The 16,552-nt window shown below is 40.9% G+C and overlaps 1 protein-coding gene across 1 annotated transcript in view; it reads right to left on the reverse strand.

The window, feature by feature from the left end:
• ptprt (protein tyrosine phosphatase receptor type T) overlaps window positions 1–16,552 on the reverse strand; it is a 204,748-nt gene that overhangs the window by 113,377 nt on the left and 74,819 nt on the right. Inside the window, exon 7 of the mRNA XM_030779105.1 lies at window positions 3,680–3,976. Coding sequence (XP_030634965.1) covers window positions 3,680–3,976 — 297 coding nt within the window. The remainder of the gene's footprint in view (window positions 1–3,679; window positions 3,977–16,552) is intronic.

Genomic DNA, 16,552 nt, shown 5'->3' on the forward strand with positions numbered 1-16,552 from the left:
ATGTTGCACATTCAACATTTTAAAAGGCTCAGTGCTAAATTACCCTTCCAGTTTAGGATGTAGCTATGGCACCTTGTACTGTCCTAACTGTTCAGTCAAGTGTCAACAAAATGAAACGGTCACCTTTTAAGTAGATATTTACAGACAACAGCAGTCTACCAACATGCTGGTAAATTTTGACGACTGCTTACATTTCGAGTCTATGGACGGGTGTGTGTGTGTGTGTGTGTGTGGTAGATTGTGGGCCGCCTCTGCTATTTTCCTGCAGTTACTGGGCTATACCTGGTTACTGACATCTAATAACTTTCCTTTGGCAGTATCACACAGCGCAGGATGTTGACCAATAGGGACCACAGCAAACACAGACACAACCAAGCATAACAGCAGCTTTTCACAGTCACACAAAATATGACCAAAACTCCAATGAAACAAGACAACCAGACTGTGCAGGTACTGAATTTATCTATATGGATCAAGCCCCTGTCTACACAGTAGAAAAAATATGGATTCCAGCAAATGCTTGAACAGTTCAAGCCCATGAGCCAGCTACCAAACAGAAATTATTTCACATACACAGAATCCTAAAATCCTAAAATTTATACAGAAACTACAGACCTCTCGACCCAGAATCTCAGAGAGAAGCTGTTTCTATGTGCACGACTGCTCTGTGAACAAGCAGTAAACAAAGAGCAGCAAACACTCCTAGGCCTGTTACTCTGCCACAGAAACAAATGACATCTGATGCCCCAAAACTCTAACATTACAATTTTACAAACTCAGAGAGAAGTTGTTTGACCACTTTGTGCTTTTGCTGATGCATGTAGGGTGAGAAAAACACAGCCCTGTCCTCCATCTGGCCCTTGACATGTAAGATATTGCATATCATGTCACATTACATTATATGTTTTTGTCATCAACATGGCAGCTCTGCACTCCTAAAGGAGATGAAGGGGAAGATCGCACAACATCTCACGTACGGTAATGATGACATACGGTTACTGCACCTTTTGAACATTGTCACCAACCTCAATCCTAGGTCTAAGGTGAGCTTTAACCAATGTAAATTCAATACTGGTTTGGAAAACCAATGCCAGTACACTATTTCAGTAATAGAATTTTGGAAAACCAATGACAGTACACTATTTCAGCGATCAGACTTTGGAAAACCAATACAACTTCACTGTTTCAATGATAAAAGTTTGGAAAACCAATGACAGTACGCTATTTCAGTGATCAGAGTTTGGAAAACCAATGACAGTACACTATTTCAGTGATCAGGACGCACCTGTGCATGTGAGCATCAAGCTTTCCCTCTGAGAGAGCAGTCAGTGCTTCAGGGCTTAAGACTGACTCAAGGCCCAAAACTGTCAAGACTGACAAAAGAAAACATTGATGTTCCTTTGAAAAAACCTCCAGCTGGCAAAGAAAATGGACAAAAGGCAATGAAAAGTCATTCTAGAATCCTCCTTACAGGACTGTAAAAATGGTAGCACATAATTGTGCTATTGTATTCACAAGAGTGCTGCAGTTGGAAGCTAAGCATTTTCATGAGTTGGTGGAAGTTTAGTTGCAGTAAAAATTTGATTTTATTTTAATATTTTAAGGCTGTGTTACTGTCGTAAAGTTGTATCTTTGACATTTCATTACTTTTGTATCTACTCTATTATCATTTTATATTATATTATGCTATTTTATTAAAACAGAAGCATAATATTGTTTTTAAACTTCAGTAATGAGGGAGATACTCTAAAGCTGCTGTTTAGTGTTAACTCTTAAATACTATATAATAAATAATAACGGCTACATGCCATTGTTCTAGTTTTACCAACTCCCCAAGTTTTTCTCATTTTTCTTGTTCTGATTTTTTTTGTTTGTTTGTTTGTTTTGTTTAATGTTCATACAAAGTTGTTGTTGTTGTTTTGTTTTGTTTTGTTTTTGCTGATGTAATTGTTGTTGTTTTATTTATTATATTTTGATAAAGCATTGCATTTTGAATGGTATTTCTGTCTTTGCTCTGATATCGGATCAGGTATCGAGAACCATGGAATCTCAGAGATATTGGTATCAACTTTCTACTGTCTACCAAATTTCTAAGGTCACAATTTCTGTGACATCCTTATGTGGATGAGCTTGGTTGTCAAGAAACAAGTCAACTTTTTCTCTCTCTAAACAAACGATACCATCGTTTCCACATTTCCAAATACAACAATGCTGGCATCAATGTGTTATTCACACCCACGACAATTATGTTGACTTGAAACAGAATGAAACAATGCCTTGAAAGCCAGGGTAATCTATACAGGCAAGTCATCAGTCATATGAGTGTTTGAACTTTGGAGTCAGAGCCATAGAAGAGTAATAGAACAGGAGTCTGAGTCCTGGTCTTGGTCACTGACGGTGTAGGTGTTTGGTGCAGTGTTATGTGTGTAACAGGGTTATTATCGTATACTAAAGCTAAGATGAAAACTAATGGTTTTGAGACATTTTCGTGAACTGAAATAAAATAATTTACATGAAGAAAATGTAAAACTAAAACTAAAACAAAACTAATAATGATTGCTAAAAAATTAACAAGAATACAATAAGACAAAAAAAAAATTGTCATTATCATTTCAAGACGGCGGACATCGTATCCACTTAAGATGGTGGGTGTCAGTAAAATAAAATCTTTCCGGACACCGGACCGCCAAGAAAAAATCTTAGCAAAAACCCTGCTCGCTAACTAATGGAAGTAGGCCTTATTATCAAGTGAAGAGGTCAGATATGTCAGGGAGGGAACGTGTGAGTCCTGCATGGAGTATTTTGAATTTAATTGTGAAAGCGGTATACGTAAATGCATGGGAAATTCAGGTAACAGCATCTGTGGTGTAGAAATCTAAGGGAAAAGTTACCACTGACAGGAATACACATTATTCATGGAAAAAGACGTAGTGAGACAGAGCGTGAGTGACGAAAAAATCGTGTTCTTGCCTTTTATGTGTGTTAACAGGTTTTCAGTCTGAAACAAATGTATCGCATATGTTAGTTTGTTTTAGCCCTGAAATGTTGATATCTTCGATGATAAGCAGTGATTTTTCACGCTGCACTAACACTTTACAATTTTTGTCCTTAGCTAAAGTTACTAAAACTAAAACTGAAACTATAATAAACTAAAATGAAATAGATATGAGTCCATAAAATAAAACTAAACTGAAACTGATGAAACCATTGGTGAAACTAATTAAAACTAAATGGAAATCCAGATTGAATACAAAAATTATCAAAAGAAAAACAAATTTGAAATTGGAAAACTATTATAACCGTGGTGTGTAATGAGTCAATGTGGAGTCAGAGCCATAGAAGAGTAATACAACAGGAGTCTGAGTCCTGGCCTTGGTCACTAACGGTGTAGGTGTTTGGTGCAGTGTCATGTGTGTAACAGGGTTATTAGTGTATACTAAAACTAAGATGAAAACTAATGGTTTTGAGACATTTTCGTGTTTGGTATCGTGTTATGTGTGTAATGAGTGGATGTGGTCTCTCATGGTGATTTATGAACATGTCCTGCAGTTATGAAGTGATTAGGCTGTGAATACTTTTATAGAGAGTGTGTGTGTGTGTGTGTGTGTGTGTGTGTGCATGTGTGTGAGTGACAGAGAGAGAGAGTAGTTTGTAGGTGTTCAGTATCTTTTCCACTCACCGTCCTCCTCTGTCTGTTTGACAATCTCCTCGCTCTCTTTGCTGCCCTCTGGGTTGGCGAGGACCAGACGGAGACGCACAGTGACAAAGGGCCGTAAGCCACGCAGCGTGTAGTGGGACGAGGTCTGGATCAGCTCCTCCGCTGCAAACTCCTGCTGGTTAAAGACATACTGGTACTGCACGGTCAGATTAAAACTGTGACAGCGAGTGACTGCATAGCCAAACGTCTCCCACTGCAGAGTCAACTGACGAGCACGGATATCAACCACGTTCACGTTCTGAGGACCGTTAACTGGGTCTAAGAGAGAGAGAGAGAGAGAGAGAGAGAGAGAGAAAGAGAGAGAAAAGAGAGAGAGATTTAGCATAAGAATCTAAAGGGAAATGATTCCATCTTCAACTTCAGTTGCAATAAATACCATAGAACTGTGAGAATCCTGTTTCCTTTTATCACCTTATAGTCACATAATATGTCCAGTGAAATTATCTAAAAAATACTAACAATTATAAACCAACAAACCAAAAAAAAAAAAATTAACCTCAAGTGAAAGGAGCCAGATGAAGAGACTACCTGAGGAAACAAAGCAAACCTTGTTGACAGGTAAGGTCTCAAAAAACGAATGTAGCACTGTGGTTGGACATACAATAGATTCAAAAGTTTGGAAACACCCACTCAATAGTGTATGTTTCAGGAAATCTCCAATGAATAGACACTCAACCTCCACACAAAGGTGAGCATGACATCTGCGTGCTAATTTTAAAGCAGAATCACTATATAGTTAAATTTTTACAAAAATTTCCTTATTACAGATATTTCCTTTAGCCGGCTAAACTCTGTCAGGTCTAGCTTTTAGAATTTTTTTCCTCTCTCTTCCTGACAATACTAATCTAGCTTAAGAAACAGACTTTGATTTCTTCGTATGGGTTGCATATCTACACATCACTCTCCCCTCATATTTTCAATGCCAGGCCAACAGTAAAACCGCATCTTTCCTTCCTGTAAGTATGTAATGGCTGATTCGAAGTATTACATGTTATATAACGTATTACAAATATATAATATATATATATTATATATTTATATTACATATTTCACACCCTCATCTGGCTGAAACGTCCAACCTCTTCTCAGCCTCACTTTTTTACTGACTCCCTCAGTCTCCAGATTTTGTTGACATCTTGTTGATTTTTTTTTTCTCTCTCCACCCAAACAATGTTTCATGTTCTATAACACCCCAAGAGTGTGATGGGGGATTTTACCCATGTGTTTAATGATGGTCAAATGTTCTGTCCTTCAAATGTTCCTCAGACATTTTTTTTTTTTTTTTTTTTGCCCTCCAACATCGGTTGTCTGTGGTTACGTTCACTTTTCAGTTTGATTATCAGTTCTCCACAGATCTTTTTGCAGCAAAAATGGAAGGCTCATAAAAGTTTTCCCTCACATAGTTCAGACGCTGGCCTTCTGTGGTCAGGTTAAAGAAAACGTTTTGTCCGCTAAAAACTCCTCCAGGATCAGAAAAACTTCTCCACAGGTTGTCTGTGCTGACTTGTAGGTTCTACTCCACTGTTTTATCTGAAAAGATGTGAACCAAGTGTACCAGAGACTTTTCAAGGTATTCCAAATCTTTCCTTCATTTCACTTGATCCATTTAGTTTAGCTTTTTATCTCAAGTGTTTTTATTTACCATTGGAGTTCACTATCTAGGGACTCTAAGAGTTTGTTATGCCTTTGTCTGTTATTATATGAATCAATTGTCTTTATTTTCAGCTCAGCGAACAAGCCAACGTTGAGACCTGAAAGAACAACAGCTTCATTCCGGCAGCTGTGAGGCTATAAAGTGACTTCAGAGTGAATGGTCAAAGCCTTTTCAAGCCCTGACAAGTTAAACCATTTTTGGGCCATTTGGTAAAAAATTGTTTAATAAAAGGAAACAGTCTCATCTCTGCCCATCTCTGTTATAATAAAATAAGAAAAATATCTCAGAGAAATGTATTCTCAGTTATCACCAACAATATCAGCAATAAACAATATCCAACATCCTCCCATGCACCAGCACAGCACATTTTAAAAACATCATAACAGTTTCACAACATACTGTTCTAAGGATCTACTCAAAGTTTTTTTTTTTTTTTCCCAAAAGCATACATACTGGCAGAATGAGCCATATTTCTGCATAATAATGTTTCACATGATGTCCATAGGGAACTAACGACTAAGGATGCTTGTCATAAATGAGCAGTAAACAGGCTTTCTCTCTCTGCCAAACCCTCTGTTTCTAACACTGGTTTGTGGATCTGATAGATAACAGTGCTGCAGGACAGAAGCTTGTGTCTCTACTGCCCCGTCCTCTGCTTTCAGTGGTTCTGATCAACCCTGAGCTCTGCAGCTAATCTATGAATCTAACCAAGTCTAACAAGCCTCCAGCCAAACCCATCCAAAACCCACAGACAGTAAGTAAGGCCGGATGGCTAGACCAAATATCAGCTGTGCCAATGAGACAGTGTGTGTGTGTGTGTATGTGTGTGTGTGTATTCTCTGACCCCTATTGGGAGAGCAAGCTTTTGAAGATGGGGGTCAGAAAGCAGGTGGATGATAAAAACACTCTCATTTATCTGGGAGGTCGTGAGAGAGAAAGATTACATGAGTGCCACACCCAGCATGGGCGTACAGGCAGGAGCCAGGGCCAAGGGGAGACCCTGCCTCCCTAGGCAGAAGGGGCAGGTACAGTGCCCCGTGTGGGGAAAGAGGAGGTGCTCTGATGGATGGCTAGCCGGTGGACTCATTAATCGTGAGGCTTTGGGGAATGGTGCGGGCATACAGAAATCAATCTTAGCTCCACCATGGTGAAGGCGGAAGAGATGGAGGCTCTACTCCATTTCTCGTTCACCACGGCTCAGTACCCGCCGCTCAAACCAGAGAGACGGACAGGAAATTGCAAGCGATAAACATATCAATGGGTTTGGCCACAAAAGACTGCAGTGGCGTTGGTACTTTAAAAAGAGCAATTCAGAGGAATAGAGCAAGAGTACGAGAGAGAGAGAGAGAGAGAGAGAGAGAAGAAGGGGGATTGCAGCGCGGGACAGGAGTAGGTTTGTGAGAGAAAGATAAATTGAGTTTGTGTGTGTCTGTGTGTAAGGGGGGCAGAGAGAGAGAGAGAGAGAGAGAGAGAGCAAAGGAGACAGAGAGGAAGACAAAAGGATGAAGATAGAATGAATAAATATGACGGGGTGATGTGTCCTTTCACCCTCCTGTGGAGGCTGTGGAGAAGAACAGGGAAACTCTGACCGTTTGTCTTCCACAGGCCCAAGCAGGGACATGTTATTTTTTTTTTCCAGAGCCGCATAAGGTAGAGAAAAAGAAAAAAAAAAGAAAAGAGAGAGAAAACAGAGCTGTGTAATAGCTCCTCTTAGCTTCTCCCCCCAAGCTGTATGCTCATCACCTACATTACACATTTAGCCCAAAGCCTTACATTCATCTTCAACTGTAATGCTTTTCAGAGGACACATTCTCTCTCTCTCTCCCTCTATCCTCTTAAATCATGCCCGCTGCATAGTTACCTTTCCCTCAGTGAACAGCACTGTGATCAGACCACTGTCATTACTCTCCAGAGAACAGCACTGTGATCAGACCACTGTCATTGCTCTCCAGAGAACAGCACTGTGATCAGACCACTGTCATTGCTCTCCAGAGAACAGCACTGCGATCAGACCACTGTCATTGCTCTCCAGAGAACAGCACTGTGATCAGACCACTGTCATTGCTCTCCAGAGATCAGCACTGCGATCAGACCACTGTCATTGCTCTCCAGAGAACAGCACTGTGATCAGACCACTGTCATTGCTCTCCAGAGAACAGCACTGCGATCAGACCACTGTCATTGCTCTCCAGAGAACATTTCCTCTCGGTATTCACCGCCTGAGACAGCATCCACAACACAATTGAAAAAAAAAAACAAAAAAAAAAAAACAAAAACCATGTACGGTCCATCAAAACAAGATCTCACGGACTGGTGAACACAAGCACTGTGCTTCAGAACAGCACAAATGCATACAGACATAAGAAACTATAAGCTATATGACTACGTACAGCTATGTTGCAATGTGACTACAGAAATATAAGAATATATTTAGAAAGGCAATATCTATCAGCTCTTCCAGTCAGTTCAGACTTTTGGAACATCCTGGGTTCTGAAACAGTTGATTCTGTATTATTGACTGAATCATTAACAGATAATGATAATGGGGGTTAGTTTAGGGGCAAGGGGTGATGTTTTTGGGTGGAGAGTACAGAGGTGTGCAATGAGGCAGGTTTTAGAAGCATTACTGTAAAACGAAACCAACCGTGTGCGTCCGCTATGCTATCTCTGCCAAAAAGTCTGTGTTTTGTTTGTGTGACTTCACAACGAGGTGGCATGGAGAGACACGGCCCTAATAAACTGGATTAACACGACAGTGAGCAGATGTCAGATCCATTCTGGGTGTTTTGTGTTTTTTTGTTGTTTTTTTCTCATCACAGTTATAAACAAAATATGGTGCATGGATGCATAAACTGTCACTAATTAATGTGTCACTTTGGTGTGGGGGGGGTGAGGAGAACATGAGGGCAGTGAAGAAAACGCTTCATGTTTTGGTGTCTGGGGAGAGGGCAGTGAACTCAGACCCAACTGGCTAAAATCATGCATTAGTTTCCACGATAAAAAAACAAAATGCTATCACTGAAGTTACATCTTTTATATCGAGAGATCTTTCTACCACAGTGCCAAAAATGAAAAACAGCACAAGAAATTATTTGTTAGGGTTTGACTGCACAGAAACATCACTGACAGATTGTAAAAAGTCTGTTCCATGTTATACAGACTCTCGCCTTAATTATGATATTCATCAGGTAAAAAAAAAAAAGAAAGCAAGCGGCTTTTAACTGGATACTGAGTTGTGTTTCTCACACTGAGAAACGATTAAAAAAGATGCTGATCGGCCTGTTCTACGGACTGTCTTTGTCATTTCCATCATGTTTTTAGCTTCAGCAGTGTGAGAACTCACCTGGTTTTGACTGGTTATACTGGTCTGGAAACATCAGACTGGTAAAGTGACTGATTTGATTCTGCTGGTTTTTACAGTCCAGATGTCTGAGAACAGGCTGTCTCAGAAAACAGACTGTTTCCCTCAGACAGGAACAGAGCATCATGAATTCAGATGAAAATATTTCTAAAATGCAACTCTACCCTTCAGAGGCTTCTGGGTTGATTGGCAGTACCACTAAAACATAATGCACGTTTGGACAAGCGTCCATTTAAGAAAGGGTATTTATTTTAGCCTGCTGAGGCACTGACGTAGCTAGCTAGTAACAATAATCAACTTAGCCCTCAGGCTGAATTTGTGAAAAATGTAAAACTTCTTTGACTCTACAAAACAAATGAATATGGTTTTTATTATTGCTAATGATAATGCTCTATTGATTGCGCTCTTGTCTGTAATAGGCTAGATTATCTTCCCCAATCACAGACATACAGTGAAGAATTCCTTTAAAAACAAAAGCAAACAAAACAGTCATATTTCCAGTTTCAGTGCTAAAGCAGTTTAACGCCTTAACCTTTCAACAGTAGTGAGAGCAGGGTCCAAAATTAACCTGTTGGTCTATCTGCCATTGGCTGGTAAACTGAAAAAATGTACCAGCCAAAGCATTTTTCAACCGGCCATAGAACTGCATAAGATACGATCAGGCATGTAGCCAACGTACGGGCCTGACGGGCCTAGGCCTGCCCAAAAGATGCATAGGCATCTTTATTTAATAGAATAATTCAATATTTAATTCAATTATTTAATTGAGTACTAAAAAAATAATACGTTATTTTTGTTAAATTGGTTTATAATGTAACTAAAATATCACAAATGCTCCTGAAGTAAAGAAAATGTGTTCTAATTTTTTATTTGTATAGCCTAATACTTGATGGGTTTGACTGACATCTGTATTACCCAATTAGTTTGGCTTTGACTTTATAGTTCAAGCGATGTAACCCTTCAACAGGAGATAGCAGCTGCTTCTTTACCTGGCACATTCGCATATCCTAAACGCATTCATGAAAATTCGGCTAAGGAAATGTCTGTGCGCACTTCCATCAGCTGTGCGGATTAAAAATGTACACTCTCCTAATCGCGGGAGAAGCTGTGAATAGGTGTGGGTTTAAAACTTGTCTAGGACAACTTTAACAGAAATGCGTGATAAAATCGCAACAAACCACTTGTTGATGTGACTGAACCTGTTTTCATCAACCAGTATCATTTTATACTAAGCTAATCACTTCTTTCCAGCGAATAAATTTCTTGTGCGGTTTAAAAGGCTTGATGAGAAGTTTAAGAGTTCATGAGTAGTTGGATGGAAATCTAGCTAGTGTTGTGACAGCTTTATATTGTGCATTTGTTGTGACAGGGCATGCGCTTTATGCTACTGCTGGTTAAAGTGTGCTTGGTGAATAGCCTAAAATACGGCCCTATTTTGTGGTTTACTGCATACTGTAAACAAAGAACGGAAGACTAGACAGGCTTGGTTATTGAGTACGCTACAGTTGTGATACGGGGTGTCTGACTTGTCATTCGGTTCAGCAGTAGGTTATAAAGAATGTGAAGACTAGTGATGGACCGTGTGTGAAAGTTGTGCCCACTCACTTTTGCCGAGGCCCGTAGGGAAATAAATTTCTGGGTGCACCACTGGATAAGATGTCATTAAAAACAATGTAATTACTAATTACCCAGTGGACGGTGGACAGCGTGGCTCAATCAAAGAACTGCAAAACGTAGTCAATCAACTTATGTGTTATAGTGATGAAAGTCTGTTGTGAAGTAGACCTATTTCAGCAACCCGCCAATGGCGACTGGCCTCATTTATTTTATTCGACAACGTGGATTTTTATTTGCATTTGGCAAATGGCGGGTGCCAATTCTGGACCCTGAGTGAGAGTAAGTGAGATATTCATGGCAATAGCTTAACCCAAACAGTAGTGTGTGACCACAAAACGTTAAGCTATGTCAGCCACTAGTTCTCTAGTTCTGCCTGACCTCAGACATCTGCAGTGTACCAGTCTTCACTGTTTTACCAGTCCTGGCCAAAGGAAGAAACTTTTGCATGCTGTACTCGATGAAGAGCAATGGAATTTGAAACCACAGAAATGTATGTACAGACACACACACACATAAAGAGAGAGGGGAGAAAAAAAGAACACTACACATTTATAGATGAAAGAGCCTAACCATGGCTCAGATTTTAGAAGTGTCCTGTTGTTGTTTTCCTCTTTGTAAACAGTAACAGTGAATCTGAGTCAAAGGCTTTGCTGAGACGACAGAAAAAAGAGATTGCCACGCTTCCCCTGACCCCCCTGCTCCCACTTCACTCTCTCTTTCTCTGATTCACCTTTGTCAGGACCAAGGCTGCTGAGGAAAGTGCACTCTAGCAATTCAGACAAACACAAAAGACTGGATTGGGTCCCTGACTCCTCTGGATACTGGAGAGCCTTTCAGACCATCCCATACCAGAGATCTCACCCCTGCATCCCATTGGCTTTTTGTCTGGCACACTGAGGGACCACAATTATCAGAGAGTGGAAAAATGCCATCGTTGCTCAAGGACGCTCTGCCTGAGTGTGAGACTTAAAGGGCAATCTCAGAACTTTACAGGAGAAGAGAGAAAACAATGACAAGATCAAATACAAAAAAAAAACAAAAAAAGGTCTTTCTTGTGTTGGACTGCATTGGGCTGAGTTGGGATCAGCTCCACCTCACTTCAGAGAAAGAACTGCTGTTCTTTCTACCTACTACACATCACCCAGCCATTTTACATGATACATGGAATTTGGGTCCATTTTCTGTGATGTATTATAAACAAATTCACTAAATAAGTAGTAGCCACTTAAACAAATCTAGAAATTCCTATTCATTTTCATTTTTGGATAGTAAAATTGGTGAATACCCACCAACCCCTGCACCCCTTCCCTCCAATAAGAGAATGAAAATTAAAAAAAGAAAAATAGCATTATAATAATTTTAATAATAATAGCACAGGAGGGAGAAGCATGTTCAACAACTTTCAAACTGTGAGAGAATTTATTGAACCTTCCTACAGCCACAGGCATGAGTCAGAATTGAAGTGATTTGAACATCCAGGGTTGACTATTTACAAAAAAAAACAAAAAAAAAAAACCCAAAAAACATTGCAACAACTCAGAAATAGAGGGGATTTAAAAAAAAAAAAAAAGCAGTGGCCTTCTGCAGAACAACCCGCCACCTGCCACACATAAACAGCCTCCATCAAAAATGATGGACATGCCTGTCACTATTTGTCTGAAAGCCAAACATACACTCTGTCCCTACACACACACACACACACACACACACACACACAAACAAACATTTCACAGTCCCTACAGGGCCCTGATGTTGTTTATTAAGTGGAGGTCAAAAGCGGGGCTGATGTCTTCTCTCTCTGACTGCTAAACATCCTCCGTTTCTCCCTTTCTCTCTCTGGTCGACACAGGCCATGTGCCCCAGTCCTGGACAATTAGAGGTGCTACCCGCCAAAGCACAGCCACACACAACAAAAAGGACCTTAATTACCCAGAAGACACTGCTCATGTTGTTCTCTGTCACTCCGGGAGACAGGGGGAAAACATAGGTTCATTTTAAAAAGCCAAGCACCAATCAATAATCTGATGGGTAGACTCAACAAAGAGTCATGTCATTGTCTTGTTTTTAAACAGAGAATTAGATCCACTGTGGACAAACAGTTGGTCTCCAAATAAATAAGGCTTCTGTGAGCACATAAATAGCATGTCCAAATAGCATGTCTGCATGCATACAGAAAACAAGGCACAGTGGTTTATCCTATTAATATCTTCAGTCCTGAATCTTCATGAGAGTGCAAACCTATGCTACAGCCTAATTCCTCTTACAATTAAATATTAGCACCCAAGCAATTTGCTAATGGACTATCCGACATTTTTTAACTTGGCCAGTGGAATGAATCAGAAAGTCTGAGCATGCTCAGAGAAGCATTTGTTTCTCTTTCATCCTCATCATTTAATTTCTCTTTTTTTCCCTCCCATCCTCTCCTCATTCAGACCATGATAGACCTGAGCACCTTCAGGTTCCAGGCATCTCTCTGTGTGACAGGTACAGACCCAGGCGTGTGTGTTTGTGAAGGCTGGGTAAAGACCAAAGTACAGACCCAGGTGTGTGTGTTTGTGAAGGCTGGGTAAAGACCAAGGTACAGACCCAGGCGTGTGTGTTTGTGAAGGCTGGGTAAAGACCCAGGTACAGACCCAGGCGTGTGTGTTTGTGAAGGCTGGGTAAAGACCCAGGTACAGACCCAGGCGTGTGTGTTTGTGAAGGCTGGGTAAAGACCCAGGTACAGACCCAGGCATGTGTGTTTGTGAAGGCTGGGTAAAGACCCAGGTACAGACCCAGATGCGTGTGTTTGTGAAGGCCGGGTAAAGACCCAGGTACAGACCCAGATGCGTGTGTTTGTGAAGGCCAATGATGAGACAGTAGCACTCGTGTGTATTCAAAGACGGCACTTCCCTTACGTTTTTGTTCAAGGCATCACCACTGCAACAACAATGACAATGAAAGTTAAGACTTCTTTTTGTCTTTACCAAAATCTTGCGCTCCATATACATTTTTAGACCAAAAAAACTCAAAGGACTCTGTAACAGGACTAGACAAAAGAGTGTGATCATTTCGTTTTTTTAGGAATCTCAGCTTTTCGAAAGTAAGATGAAATAGTTCTTTCTATTAGAGAAGGAGTTTAAAGATGAGGTGGAGCACAGTGCTTCAGGCCAGGTGAATGGAAACAGAATTAAATGGAGTTAAATGGAATGGTATACCACTTTGTGTGATAGAGTTTTTTCTCAGAGAAGCAGCTGTGGACAATCTGCAGTGGCCCATTAGGGAATTAAAACTGCTAATGTATTGTGAACAGAACAAAGCCAATATGTTTCTATGCTTTGTGTGTGTGTGTGTGTGTGTGTGTGTGTGTGTGTGTGTGTGCGTGTGCGTGCGTGTTCATGACTATGTTCATGGCTGGACATCAATTCTTCTCTGGGCAAAGACCCCAAAAAGGAAAACTTTTCATAGCATAGTCTCTACCCTACCACAGCTGGCAGCCCTGAAAATCTATGGAACACACAAGATTCTACTTATCACTAATTAATTACTATTGATGCTTGTCAGGACTTTAATTAGCTCACTGTGTGTGTGAGAGAGATGGTATTAAACTGAAGCAGAGGCCTACATGCTCACTAGCTCTTTCAGAGTTTTACAGGCTGTCAGCCGCAGTAAAATCAGCATCCAGGGCTTGTTTGGCCACTACAACTGGCTCTCAGGTCAAGTTAGGTTCCACACAAAAGTTAAAGCTTAAAATGCTCCTAGAAACACAGTTTACTCTCACTGCTGTCGGGGGGAAAGTGTGTTATATGGGTCCCGTTGGGTTCCCAAGGCAGTGAAACCATTAGCGTGTGAGCAAAACCTGTGATTGAAGTTTCTCACTCAGAACCACATCCAGACTTCCTTTAGCAGAGACTGCTTGAGCACTCAGCCCCCCCCCCACCCCCCCCCACCCCCCACACACACACCCCCCCCCCCCACACACACACACACACACAGACTGTTTATCCTGGACTGAGGAATATGGCTTAAGAGGCACAGAGAAATCCACAGGCCACATATGAAAATTTGTTGAACAGAGAGGAGTCACTGGAGGAAAAAAAAACCTTAAAAGAGAGCAGCCCACAGATGGTAGAGGCCAGAGTTTGATAAAATGGTGGTGCCACAGGCTTGGTGGCATGGACTAATGATGGCTGGCTTCTTGGCTAGGATGACAAAATAATGATGTGACGGAAAATGTAACAATCTCAAATAGTTACAGATCTGTGATGTCACAGGTCGGATCTGTGTTCTGTTCCAGGGGCCTGCGTTATGGTCAACAGTGTTACAGTGTTATGACCTCTATCAGAATCATGGGATTTCATCTGAAAAACTTGCAGCCTCAGCTAAGCTACAGCTCTTCATTTTAATAAGAATTATTTAGTTGATGAGTTTGCAGCAAAAACTGAAAATGTTTCTTTCAGGCATCATTTCTCTCTCTCTCTCTCTCTCTCTCTTCCTCTCTCTTGCTCTCTATGTCCCCATTTTGCCACACCTAGCTCTGTCTCCAGACTAGAACCCCACTGAAGATGGACGGAATTAAAAAGGACCATTTTTGTTCATACCAATCAAATAATTCTCACATGATTCGCTCGCCTCGCTTTCGTCTTCTGCACTCGGACAAATCACGTGTCTCATTGCTGAAAGTCATTATTTGGCTGAGGGTGGGGGTGGGGGTGGGGGTAGGGGGGTCTGTAGGGGGGCGGGGGGTTTGGCTGTGATCAGAGTAAGGCTGATTGGAAAGAGAACAGTTCTGATTGACTCTGCAGAGAGAAGTGAAGATTGCTTTATCCCCGCACAGGTCTAGGAATGCAGCGCAGTATCTAGAAGAAGCTCTTCACACTGTAGTTTTGGTGGTTGTGTGTGTGTGTGTGTGTGTGCGTGTGTGTGCGTGTGTGTGGGGAGGGGGGGGGGGTGCAGAGGCAACATTAGCTGAGTCTCGTTGTGCCATCAGTCAGCGAAAGTCTATAGATTGGTTTTCTCTTCTTCTCTCTCTCTCTCACTAACTCTCTCCTTTCCCCATCATTCTTTTGTACTATTTTTTTCTTGGTTTAGGGAGCTGGGATAGAATTGTGCCTCAGATATTGTTTCCCTGTTTTTCACTAGTTTATTATTTACCCGCTGCCTTTTTTTCTCTCTTTCACTCCCCAGTTCACTCATTTTCCTCATTTTTGGTGTCTATGTCTATGAGTTGAGATTGTGCAACATATCCAAGAGAGAATTCAATTGTTTTCACAGTTAAATTGCTCTAATATAATGACGGTGGCCAAAGGGTGTAGATGTGTTTGTGTGTGTGTGTGTTTGTATGTGTGTGTGTGTGTGTGTGTGACAGAGAATCTAAAGGCCCACTTAATACTATTCACTGACTAGAACCATAGACTTTAACAAATCACACAACATGCTTTGGCCCATCCCACACTAGATTGTTTATGCTCTTCATCAAGATTCTTAAAATCTGGTCCTGAAGGGTCCATGTCCTGCTGGCTTTTGCCCTCTTTTCATAATTACAGTCTGACTGTTACCTGGAAAACAGGTGTGCTCATTCTTCTTCCAATCAGAGACCAGAGTGTTTGGTTTCTATGACAGCAGACAGACCTGTCTTCCCTCAGAAGAGAAGAGGACTGTTCTAGATATTGATGACTCATCAGCCAGTACAGAACAGGGCCAATAGACTGCTCAAAGAGTCTTATGTCTTACCACATACGTTTTAATCATTCATGTGCTCATTAAGGGTTTTTTTTTTTCTTTAATTCTATTCTCTTTTGATACTGTCATAATACATGAGCCCAAAACAGCCAAACCAAACACCAGAGTGTTCAACTGATACATCAGTTACCATAAAAATGTTACAATGTCATTTACTTAGTCATAAATGTCTTATTCAGCTGCAGCCAATCAGAGAGAGCAGACAGACCCTTCACATCCTGTCAGAAATCATGTATTACACTATAACCATATCCACAGCCAGGCTAACTGGTACGGCATGGTTCAAGAGCTGTCTGAGACATTTACTTATGTATCCTAGCTTGACTCTATCATGTCAGTCATTTGTATAATGAGCACACAAATTTAAAAAATCGGCATAAAATACTGTGGCCATTATATGTGGACATTCTGAGAGTGTGTGTGTGTGTGCGTGTGTGTGTGTGTGTGTGTTGGGGTAGGGGGGACTAGGTCTAGATAGTGA

This window comes from Chanos chanos, chromosome 7 (assembly GCF_902362185.1).
Source record: "Chanos chanos chromosome 7, fChaCha1.1, whole genome shotgun sequence".
Classification (NCBI taxonomy): domain Eukaryota; kingdom Metazoa; phylum Chordata; class Actinopteri; order Gonorynchiformes; family Chanidae; genus Chanos; species Chanos chanos.